Genomic DNA, 13245 nt, shown 5'->3' with positions numbered 1-13245 from the left:
CAAAATTCGACTCACTTCTCAGCTGTTAAACTCGGAATGTTTTGACGCCATCTTTGATTCGAGGAATAGCGCCTAACGTGAAGTTCGAGCACTAATTTGTCAAATCTAACTTTAACCCGAGCGTTAGCGTTATTCAGATATAGTGAAAACGAAAAAATGACTAATCCGCGGATTAGTGCTTGGTCAGAACATAATCAGAGATAGTGAAATACCCCCTAAATCATATTTGTTTTAACCCAAACATTAACATTTTATCAGACTCAACATGACATCATGTCAATAATACAAACTGTTCAATGCGCATACCAAAAAAATAGCCAAATTGCCTGGCTCAATAACACGAAATTCAAAATAATTCACGTACTTCGTCATGTCAAGCAACTATTATATACTCTTCATTTTGAGTTTGCGTCGACTATGAGTTCTCCATGTATGCATTACATGGAGAATATAAATATTATATACAAACAAAATTCACAGGTTTCAGAAAATATAAATGAAAAGAAATATGGCGTGGAAGCGTTACATCTACCAAAGTGGCTAAGCAATAAAAGCAACGCGTTTGTTGTGTATGTAAAAATAAAGGCGGCACTCCGTTGTCAACGATGTTGGCATCACGAAATTTTATACTAATGGTGGTCCATGGCCAATTTCCCTATTATCAACTACCTATGCTACCTTTGAGGAATCGATCAACAAATAATGTCATTAACTCACCTGACGTAAAGTTGACATGTATCGAGTACTGTTTCCGGTCTGCCCGCAAGTGAATTGGCGAGCACTGATAGGCCGCCGAGTGGACTTCCTGTCGATAATTGGACCAATCAAAAGCCGGGAAGAGGAGCGTTCCATTTTCAAAAGAGAATCTGAAATAGAAGGAAAACAAGATGATTATATTATTAGTTAAGTGGGTTTTTTGATGTTTGCTTCGTGGAAGACAGTAAAGGATTGTTAGTCGAGTTAGGTTAGGTTTACATTTAAATTTTACTTCAAAATACTTCATTGCTCTCTTTTTTGATAAAATTTTTCCTAATGCTAAAAATCTTAAGATTATTACATAAAATGCACCCGTAAAAAAAACTTTTTTTAAACTACAATACGTCTATTTCAACATCGCCAATTAACGATCGGGTATGTGAGTGATTGTCACCAAAAGTTGATAAAATGCATTGTCATCGATGACAAGTTCATAAAATCGAAAATGGCACATTATGAACAGTTAAAGAAACGTAATTTTTTGTGCATAACAGACTGAGTCCATTTACGATGCACGTGTAATATATTAAAATAAAAATAAAAAAAAACATAAAACACATATTATAATAGGTAATGAATGGGATTTATATGGCCCCTAAAATCTTCAAGGCTACTGTTAAAAATGTAATTCATTAATCAAACAAAAAAAAGAAGAAAAATACCCACACAATCGCAATTTTTTTCAAGATAAAAGAATAGTAATAATCACTTTTTGGGGATATGATAGTTTCAATGGCTCCATACGGTTGGAAGCAATGCATTATGCATAAATCAAATATGCAATAATTCAGCGTCGAGGTATAGGTTTAGAATTGTGCATTGTATCATCGTGACGAAAGCTCATAAGCTCATTAATAGTTTATAATACCTATACTTACCAAAAGCTTGACTTATTCAAGATGAATAAATAACTAGACTTTGAAGTTTACACGCCATTCGCTTTGTAAGTTCTGCTCCTTGTTTGCGACGGCGGTTTCTCTTACTAAATCCTTGGGAAGTCTTAACATTCAAGAAGTTTAGAATCTTGTAGAACTTTCTACTAGTTTGCATATTACTATATAATATCTTTGTTCATAAACGCATCTTGCACTAGAATTTGTGCAAGTAAAAGATACCAGATAGCTGTAATATAACTTTGTTGACCTGGGCCTCGATTCTCACTGGAACAACGATCGGTTCGACACACTCGTTATTCGAGTGAAATTTGGCGTGTGTAATTATGTACTTTTAAAGAGACTCGAGAATTAGATCGTCGACCAATGTATGTACTTTCGACGGCGATTGCGAGCGACCTGGATTGGAGAATCGATTTCCAAGGTCTCGACTCTCGACGAAGTCATTCCACTCGAACGACGAGTGGTTGTACCCACTTGTCGTTCGAGTGAAATGACTTTTGACGTTTGGCGTATGTAATTAAGTACTTTCTACGAGACTTAGAATAAGAATGTTGACCAATGTATGTATGATTGCGAGCGGCCTGGATTGAAGAATCGATAACCAGAGAGAAACTATAATATTTTGCGACCGGGCAGACAGTATAAATTTTGTGAGGCGATGATTATCTTTTAACTAACTAAGCGTAGCGAGACCTGTTTTAAATCGGTCGTTTTGCATTTCGTCAGCCTGTAAATTTGTTTTTACGTTCCGTTTTAAGATGGCGACCGTTTTATTGGTCCAGTAAAGATTCTTTCTTCATGTGTGAATATGTGTTCATTCACATTTTTTCAACATTATGGCTTGCCTGCCTTATAAAAGTTTAAAAAAAGTTATCATTAAAATAATCAGTCATGTACCTTTTATCAGGAGATTTTTCAATGTGGATGAGTGTTTCAGGCTAATAATTATTGCTTATAAAATAATTGTTATCCCTTTCGCTATGCATAAAAAATCTTGTCTTAAACATTAGTTTACCAAAAAAAATAAATTAATATTTGACAAGTTCTAGTACCTTTAACAAAAAAATGTAGACAATTTATCTCGACGCCATCTAGTGAGAGAGTTAGCACTAACAATGCCTTTCTCATATAAAATGAAGTTGGTTGTTTCAGGTGAAAAAAATGTAACAAGCAGTAATTGTTGAATGAAACACTAGTATATATTGAATTATTTCGCGGATAAGAGATAAGCCGCCATAGCTCAGTGGTCAGAGCTGTCGACCGGAAATCGAAAGGACACGGGTTCAAGTCCCGTTGGCATCATGTACCTTTTATCAGGAGATTTTTCAATGTGGATGAGTGTTTCAGGCTAATAATTATTGCTTATAAAATAAAATAATCAGGTTTTTTTGGAGAAGTTATTGAATGCCTCCTACGTCGAGGGGTAAGGCTCTCGACTAGAAAACAAAAAGTCGAGGGTTCAAATCACGTAATATTTTATTTAATTAATTTTTTGTTATTTCACAAATTGTTAATTTAAAATCTTATATAGTATATTTGCGGCGCGTTCCTGAGTGGAAGATACTCTCAGTATTGCCTTGGTGTAAGACTACCATTCAGATTTTAAAAGCTGCATGAAATGGCTTTGGCCGTGTTTGGTGAATAGCCAAGTACTTCCTGACATTCCTCTTCCCCTTCTCATTCCCCTCCCTACCACCTTCAGTCTCTCGAGATACCCCAATGGGGGATGCCATAGTCTCACTACCTTCGGATAATTGGGAAAGGTTGGGTCTCTCGTGCGGTATTGACATAAAAAAGTTCCTCCCGAATTTACGCAAATATTTATATACACTTTGTAAATAAAGATATTTAAGTATTTTGTTCATAAAACCTTATAATACAACTCTTTTCTAAATAACTTAACTTCATTATAAAAAAGTATCATAATAATTCATATTGATTAATCGTGTTTCATTATAAAAATATGTATATTTATTTTTCGTCTTCACATATGTTTTTTTAAATTTATAAATTTTAAAAGATTACTTTTTTTGGTGATTTTCTCAACTACCATCCTAACCTCATGCCCGTATTATGGTAGTCGTACGTGATTTATGTGAAAATAATAATAAAATATTTTGTAGAACAATTATAAAATAAATAAGGTTAATTTTACTATAGAAACAATATTAGAAATAAAAATAACACTTATTGATAATAAGATATTTTAGGGAAAATAGTAAATATTCATTAATTGAGCAAAATTATATATATATATTTATTTTTTTTTGGAATTATTTTTTATTTTTAATAATATGTTTACATGGTACATAATTCATTTTACATCTTGGGTCTTTTTACTACTCTTCCATTGAAAGCATTTGCTTGTGTATGGAAGGGGAGTGTACATAAATGTTGTTGTTAGTTAGTACTTAAATAATTCATTGTACATAAATGTATGTTTGCTGTAGTATTTTTTTATAGTAGTGAAGGATAATATATTAATATAATAAATTTAAAAAAAGAAAGAAAGTTATGGAAAACTAAGGATATTTGTGAGATTAATTAAGTGACAGTAGTTATTTTTTTCAGAATATTTTTAAAGTGTCAAGAGAGCAGTATTTGGGTTTTATCATTAATGCTTCTGATTTCTTCTGGTAGACGATTGAAAAAGGTTCTTCCCTGGTAAGTATAATGATGTTGTGCAAAAGACGTATTTAGTTTTGGGCATAGAAAAACATGTCTAAGTCGCGTTCTGTTTTCATTTAAAAATTGATATTTATCTTTTTCTTTTATAATTTGGATTAGTGAGTTTTTAATATATAGGTCTTTAAATGTAGGTACTTGAAATTCTTCAAACAGGCGTTCTGTTGGGTAGTCAAAGGGTTTTTTTAATATAATTTTAATAATTGTTCTTTGTATAATTTCAATTGGAAGAAGGTTACATTTATACGCGGATCCCCAACTAATAATAGCGTATTGTAAAGTGGATTGAACTAAGGCATAGTAAATTATATATAGATTTTTTATCGACAGAAAGTTTCTAATTCTTAAAAATATATATATTAATTTTCTAATTTTGTTTACTACTTGACATATGTGTTCCTTCCATTTCAGATTTTTATCAATAATTACTCCTAGATATTTAATTTTATTTGTTGTTTTTAGTACTGTACAGTTTGATTTGCAATAGTTTTGGCTGTGAATTTTAGTATTATTATGTATGACAATGTTAAAATTTTTAGGAGTATCATTTGTATGGATTGCAAATGGAATTACAAATGTCTTTTCATTATTAAGTGACAGTAAATTAGTGTCGAAAAAATTCTTGAGCGTGTTGATGTCTTCTGTGGCCTTTAACTCTACTTTTTCCCAAGTCTTATCACTTATTATTAATACTGTATCATCAGCGTATGACGTAATTTGACCATGTAAAGGTTGAAAAAAAATATCGTTTACATATATAGTAAATAGAATTGGTCCAAGCACTGTACCTTGGGGGATTCCAAAGCTTGTAATCTCTTGATCACTATTAACACGATTGATTTTTACTACTTGAGGACGGTTTTTTAAGTAGTCGGTGATCCATTTAATCGCGTTGCCTTTTATGCCGATATTATTCAATTTTTTTAATAGCATCTCATGGGATATGCTATCGAATGCCTTTCTAAGGTCAATAAATATACCCGCACATTTTTTACTTTTATCTAATGATTCAGAAATGTATGAAGTTACGTTAGCAATAGCATCTTGTGTGCTGAGAGATTTTATAAAGCCAAACTGGTTTTTGTGTAATATTTTATTATTATCTAGAAAATTTACCAATTGTTTTTTAACTATTTTTTCAAAGATCTTTCCTATATTAGAAATTAGACATATTGGGCGATAATTCGTTGCTTGATGTGGATCTCCAGATTTGTAAATAGGTGAGATTATTGTGGTTTTGTAGTTCATTGGAAAAATTCCAGTTGTTAAACTTAAGTTTATTAAATGAGTGATAGGTTTTATTAAGTGAGGTTTCATAGTTTTTAACATGTGTGTTGTAATAGAATCAAAACCGGGAGACGAACCTCCTTTCATATTTTCTATTATTTTCGAAATTTCACATTCTGTTGTTGTTTCAAACATTGAAAGTATATTACGTTTCTGTATATTTTTATTTTTATGGTTTTCTTGGTTTGAAGGCTTATGAATATTTTTCGCAAGATTTTTCCCAACATTTGCAAAGAACGAATTAAATATGTTTGCACATTGTTTAGGCTGTATATTGGCATCTATAATTTTTTTATCATGTTCAATGTACTTAATGTTTTGTGTTTTTTTTGTATTTTCTATGGCGAAATTAACAGTTTTCCACATTTGTTTATGGTTATTTTCTGAAGATAATATTTTATTTTTAAAATACTCTTCTTTACTTTTTTTAATATAAGATGTTAATTTATTTTTTATATTTTTTATAGAAAATATATGCTTTTTCATCTTGGGGATTTTTTAAAGTTATTTTGTAAAGTTTTTCTTTATTTCTGATAGATATAATAAGTCCTTTGGTAATCCAAGGCTTTAAACATCTTAATTTTGATTTTATGTGTGTTGTTATCTCAGTTGTCGAATTTTTAATGTGTTGTGACATAATATTTTCGAAGTTAGTTGAACAAATTTCAGTATCATCACTGTTTAAAACATTATTTCAATCCTCCTTTTTTAATTTTTCAGAGAGAATAGTCATATCTATTGTTGATTTTTTGGTTATTAAATTATGTTTTTTATGTTTAATATTATTATTATACAGAAGTAAGCATGAGTGATGATCAGTTATGTTAGTTTTCCAAACAATTGATTTTATTTTGTGAAGATCTTTAATGTTAACATTTGTCCAAATGTGGTCTAAACAAGATGGAGTATGTTCTTTTATTTCCCTAGTATTTTTATTTATGCAAGATATAAAATTTTGTTCAGTCATGCAATTGATGTATTCATTTTTGTTATTATTTTCTATTTTTTCATTAATATTAACGTTAAAATCTCCTACGACGAAGCAAAGTTTATTTTTTAATTTTAACAATATGTATTTGAGGTCATTTATAAACGTAATAATACTCGAGCCATGCGTTCTATAGATAGCTATTAGATAGTATATTGATTTGCCGAGTTTGAAATGTACTTCGATGCAGTTTACTAAGTGTATTGGATGTTCTATTATGTTAACAATACTTAATTTATTGCTTGCAAATATTATTATTCCCGAATTTTTATTGATGTCTACTTTGGTAGAAATATAGTTGTACTCAGGTAAGTGATAAGACGGTGATTCAGCGTTCGTAAATGTTTCGGATAACACTATAAAGTCCGGTTTTTTAATTAAATTATTTATTTTTAGAATTAATTCATCTAAATTTTTTTGAGCGCTACGGATGTTTATGTGCATAATAATTATATCATTGATGTTTTTAGAAATAATTTTGTTACACGAATCGGTACATATACATTCGTATTCTTGAATTTTAATATTTAACTCTAATTCGTTACTTAAGAAATCATCCATTTAATGCATTTTCGGTTGTATTTTACAAAATTAATAAGATTTTTATTCAATGTCGTAGTTAATTCTTTCTTTGGCTAATTTAAGCATGTAAGATCGGAACTTACATTTTTTTCGTTGTTTCGTTTTTTCATTTGTTTCGCTGTTTGTTCGGTGGTCTACTTCATTCATTTTACTGTTCAAGGAGTTTATTTCTTTCTTCTTGTTAGCTGAGTTGCAGTTAGCGCATTTGGGTGGCAGTTCCAGGGATTTACACTCGGAGATGGGATGATCTTCTGAACAGTGCTTGCATGTTGGTTTATTCATTCTATTGTAGCATTTTTGTGCTGTGTGTCCAAATCTTTGACAGTGGAAACATTGGGTAAGAGGACTGCAGTCTTCTACATAGATTCTCATGAATCCTAGATGAATTTTTATTTTATTAATAAGATGTAGTCTCATTTCGGGATTTGTTTGTAGTATTAAGTTTTTGCTGTTAGTTTTTTTGTTTGTAATGATGGCCTTAACTTGTAATATATCTTTGTCTTGGTATTTTTCACATATCATTTTGATGTCGTTGTTTTGTTCAATGATGTCTTCTAAGAATTCTTTTTCGGTATAGTCTTTGTCAAGACCTTTGAATATTACGCATGGATCCGTTTTCAGAAGTACCTCCGCTATTATGGTTTTGTCGACTTCATTTATCTTATCTTTTAATTTTTTTGCGTCTTCTTTTTCTGGGCATGTTATTATTATTATTTATTTCTTCTTTAAAACAAGTTAATGTTGGTAAGTACTTAACGAAAAATGTACCTATGTACATTTGAATATAGTGATATAAAAAATAAATGATAGAGTTAAGCGATGCCATACGTGGTAATTCAAAATCATGTGTTTTTGGTTTGAAAATTTGGTCACCTAGAAATGTTTCAGATGCTTTAATTAAATACTGCAAGTAGAAAACATCTTGGCCATAGAAATAATCGAGTATTTTTTAGATAAGTTTTTTTATAAGCCCAGAAAAAAATTGTGTAAAGGCCTATGAAAACTGCTTTAAAGTTCAAAATCTCCTACTTACGAATCCATTTTCGGTTATGATTTTATTGCATAATGTGGAAAATTAAGTTATTTATAAAATGATCGAAAAAAAAATATTTATGCCTAAACATCCACAAAATAAAATAAATGACACTTTTTGGTCATGTTTTTTTCTTGCATAAATCAAAACAGGTGGATGGTGTTAAGCGGGAATTTAAACCTTATCGTCATCTACGTAAGGGTTGTTATTGATAGCGGCTCAATTTCAAATATTACACGACGTAGTGCAAGACCTTAAAACTTTTTTTTTAAAGTGTTTACATAGGCTCGTCTTCTTTTAAATAGGCAATGTTGAACACGTAAGTAAAAAGGCACATAGAATTTATATCGGTGTTTAACGCATTGTATATTTGAGGAGCGATGAACCAGTCGTTGAGCGAATGTGGTTTTAGTTTTAGGGAGCACGCTTTCCAGGTTTGGTGAAAAGCGGGTGTGTTTGATGTTGTGGAGACACTAGTAGGATGTTTTTTTTCCGTATGTAGCACAAGCTTGTTTTAGTAAATAACTGGCGAGTATCTAAAACACTAATTTTAGCACAAAGTTCGTTTGAGGGGTGAGTTTAAAGTTTCCATTTAAATATAATGCTCAAAATTAGTTTTTGTACTTTTGTAATAACTGGATTGATAATAGATTCAGCACAGCCACCCCATCCCATAATACCATATGTTGCTACGGATTGGAAAAAGGCAAAATAAATGTTTCTTACAGTCTCAAGTCTAAGTTGGACCTCAGAGCGCAGAATATATGACAGAGATTACGGAATCTTTTTACTGTGTCATTTATACTAGCCTCCCAGAATAGTTGGTCCCATGATTATTCCCAAATATTTCACTTCCTTCAATGATTTTAGGGTGGATCATGTGCAATGGATATTAGGTTGAGTGTTTAGATTGAGTGAACAGAAGTGGATGATTTGTTTAGGACAGTTATTGGAAGCGTTATGTTTGTGTATAGACAATTTCATGTATTGAGTTTTGTCGATATTAAGTGCGAGGAGGTTTGTATCTAGCAAAGGCTTTCCTTTTATTAGGCCATTATTAGTTTTATGTTTACTGATTTCCATAATTGATATTTAAATATTTTTTTATATATTATTATTTCTATTTCTTGCTAGAGCAATCCCGACTAGTTAAAAAACTCATTGTAGGACGAAAGGAACTTCCAATACATAGATGCGAGTTAATAGGCACAATTTTACATTGGTATATTGATATCAAAATTATTAGTTTTAAATACGAAACAGTACAAAAAAATTACATAATTGTAAGTTTCACATACAAAACAGTACACAAAAAGAAAAAAGGAGGTTAAGCAGAACAAACAAAAGAAACAAAACAGGAAACAGTCAGGAAAATATACGTAAGCACAGCGCCAAGGTAGGAATTTAGAAGAAGGTACTTATCCACTAATACATTGGTAAAAATAGATTATGCTCGATTACAAATACAGGGGATAGAAAAAGAGTGAGAAAGAAACATATTACTGAAAATACATAAACATATACTTTTTTATTGTTATGTTCTAAAGAAATAAATTATGTTCTAAAAAAGAAAACGAATTTATTTTAATCATAAAAATTTATTGCTACTATTATTTTTTATGCAATACCATGTTAGGTATTTTGGTATAATTTGAGCCTCAATTTATTTTACCCACACTATTTAAAATTATTAAATAAATAAAGATATAATATGAAACAAAAAATATAATTTGGATGAAATAAAATAAAATACAAAAATAAAGGCGGTAACGAGAAAAATAATAGGTTATTATTGTAAAAGTTCAATTGTATATAATAAAGTATATATTGTAATTTTATTATTCATAACTTATATTTTTTCTCTTATGTTATGTAATTTTTGTAATATTACCAAGTTTATTAAATATGTTTTTTTTCCTTCGTTTTTCGTATTGAAATCGGAAAGTAGGTACTAGCAATAATTATAAAATATGAAAATTCTTAGAACGGCTTAGCTTTAGCAGGTAGTATACTTGGTAAATTTTGAAGATTTTTTTAGCTGATTTGTTTCATGAAAGAAGGTAAATTGAGTTAGTGTACCTGGAGGCTGGTGCTCGTTGGAGGCAGAAGCCGGGAGATGAAAACGTTGACTCATTGAAATATTTTCCTAACAAAAGTTAGTAATTGCACGGCTCGAGCAATTCGAGGACTATTTTTCCTGCTTCAAACACTGTTTTATGTTCAATTTCAGGAAATACATTTCTGTCTCTTGTGCCAGTGGCGTCCCGGGAAGTAATACATATTTTTAATTCGATGAAAACAGAGTAAAATAAAATATTTCTACATTTAAAACGCCTTTCCCTTGTCTTTCATTACACGATACACACCTTTAGAAAAAAAACCTTTTTTAAGTTTTATCAAATATCCTACAATATTAACAATGGTGACCGGATAAATCAACACAATGATAATTCATCACATCTTTAAAAAGTAATCTAAAGTCATGGAAAGTGATGAAACAAAAACTTTATTAACTGCGTTAAGTAGGTTAGGTTAGATTAGGTTAGGTTGGGTTGAAAATTTTTTTTATCGTTTCTAATGACTTTATATCACTTTTTGTTGAATTGTCACTGTGTTGAGTTATCATGGAACCGTTTTGAGACTGTAGGTAATGGCTAGGAAAAGGAAAGTATGTAGAAATTCAGTCAATAAACACGGCGAATGCCATTTCAATTCTGAATTGTGGTCTTACACCAGTGTGATACTGAGAGTATCCTCCACTCTTACAAGGATTTCCGTATCTGTGATGCAATACTTCCTAGCATCAATACATTTGGTAGATAGGTGATTCAATTCAATATCGAAATTTTTTGTCTTACTTGAAAGAATTGAGTTTGTGCACGGACAAAACTATTATTTTTTAATGATAAATTAATGTTTATAAGGCAAGGTTTTTATGTATAGCTCAAAGGATAAAAAAATATCATAATCTATATCTAGTGGGAAATTCAGCACTAACAAAGCCTTTCCTACAAACATAAATTTGGTTGTTTACAGGTGGAAAAATATAATAAGCAGTAATTGAAGTACTTATTATATAACTATATTGAATTATAAATATTTGGCGGGTTGGAAATAAGCCGACGTAGCTAAGTGGTCCAGAGCACCTGACTGGACATCAGATGGTGCGGGTTCAATTCCCGTTGGTAGCATTTATTTTTACTTGGGAGATATTTTCAATTTGTATGGATATTTCAGGCGAGTAGTTAATTCTTATAATAATTTGACGGACTGAACTATTTATTCATATTCCTATTACGTAAGTACTTGCACAAACAAATAATTCATCTGAATATTATAAAGCATAACTAAAATATTTATCTACAAAAGAAGAGCGTATTAATTATTTTAAGTATAAGTACTCTTAAATGAAGGAGACATAATATAGAGAATAATGCCTTAATGTTTTCAGAATTTCACTATTAAAATGTTTTTATCAATTTTGAAGTGTTATCACACAACTCGATTTGTGTAATCTAAAAAACAAACTAGGGTAATATTTCACCTCCTCCCTTGGCTCGCTCTTGCTCTGCGAGAAGTGGTTGGGTGCAATGGGAGAAGGTGGGTAAGGAAGGGGAGAAGGTTGACAAGTCTGTCTGGGATCCTTAAGTCCCGTCTACCGGCGCGGCGCAGTGGTCTGTCTCCGTGAATATCGTCACTAATTGTCGGCCGCTTTCATCAAACACGGATCTGCAAGGGAACTAACTGATTGATGCTTCTGCGCCGATAGCATATTTCATATTTCAAAAAAATATATATTTTAGGGAAAACGTTCTTAATGAAAAACGGAGATGGTTTCGCTGAAATACTACAACACCTTCGAACAGCGATGGTTTAGACCACATTTTACACCACTTGCGGAAAACATTAATTCAATGATTTAATATCAATAATAACACTAACTATTAACCTCTTCGTCGCCAGTCAGCAATATCGATTAACTCTGAATCTGATTTCAAATAATAACCAGAATGATAATAACCAAACTTGAAGTGCCCCCTGAAGACATTCAACGATTACCACAATAGTGAGTTTTTAGTTCTCGAAGAATTCAGCAATATTACACTGCAAAAGCTGCACGTCTTCTAGCTCATTCGTTTATTTATAGACTCGTATTTAAAATATCGTGTTCTGACAAGTACCAACTGTGATTTGTAAAATAACAAAAAGTATCAAAAAGACGTTAACTGACGATCTTGGAATTCCGACCAGTTATCTATAAGTGGTGCTGTGTTATCAGAATGGTATTTTTTGGATCTTTCCACTAATTGAGGAGGAGATGTAGGCTTCTTTTGTCTTGCTTATAACCAACTCATTAGTATTTCTGTCTCACAAGGAAATACAGCATGGCTCTTTGGGTAGAGATTTAAATAACTGATTTGTTTTGTTAAAATCGGCGCACATTTTCGAGTCCTGCCTTACAAAATAAAAAGCTCGGATAAAACCCACTGCTCTGCTAAAATGCTGTAGACAAAAGCTAGCAGAGATGCGAACCACTGGGGAACATTCAAAAGCACCTCCAATCATCGAAAACTACCTTCAGAAGATAAGTTTGGAACCGAACCATGGCTGGATAATCACAATAATTAGATTACCTCGAGTAATTATTATAATCTTTGGTTTGAGAATTTTACTGAAATTCTGAAATTTCCAAGAATTTAGTATTTCCAGTTAATAATGTTTAGAAATAATGAGATGAAAGGGTATGAAATTGGAGGGATATTTTAATTTGTACCGAAAACAGAGATGTTCAAATGCTGAACGGTATTATTATTTTCTTGAAATGTTGAGACGAGGTAGGGATTAGTCCTCTTCGAAGGAAGAAGAATTTAAGTGGACGATTAATGGTAATTTAAAGGCAAAACGAATTCTGACAAGTTTTACGGCAGGTGGTGTAGGCTTTAGCTATAGGCCAAAAGTTCTAGTCCCTGTAAAATAAGAGTTTTTTGTATGATTTTGGAACAGATATGATTTGAGAT

The 13245-nt window shown here is 31.3% G+C and overlaps 1 protein-coding gene across 1 annotated transcript in view; it reads right to left on the bottom strand.

The window, feature by feature from the left end:
- Positions 1–260: 260 nt before the first annotated feature.
- LOC149412141 (cell adhesion molecule Dscam1-like) overlaps positions 261–13245 on the bottom strand; it is a 386575-nt gene continuing 373590 nt past the window's right edge. The window contains exons 3-4 of the mRNA XM_089646313.1: positions 718–866; positions 261–289 (exon numbers count right to left, since the gene is read on the bottom strand). Of these exons, the coding sequence (XP_089502439.1) occupies positions 261–289; positions 718–866 (178 nt within the window). The remainder of the gene's footprint in view (positions 290–717; positions 867–13245) is intronic.

Source organism: Hesperophylax consimilis, chromosome 24, assembly GCF_061612785.1.
Source record: "Hesperophylax consimilis isolate HC1 chromosome 24, BYU_Hcon_1.0, whole genome shotgun sequence".
Classification (NCBI taxonomy): Eukaryota; Metazoa; Arthropoda; class Insecta; order Trichoptera; family Limnephilidae; genus Hesperophylax; species Hesperophylax consimilis.
Note: the sequence above shows the minus strand (reverse complement) of the source record. Positions and strands in the feature narration are given on the sequence as shown.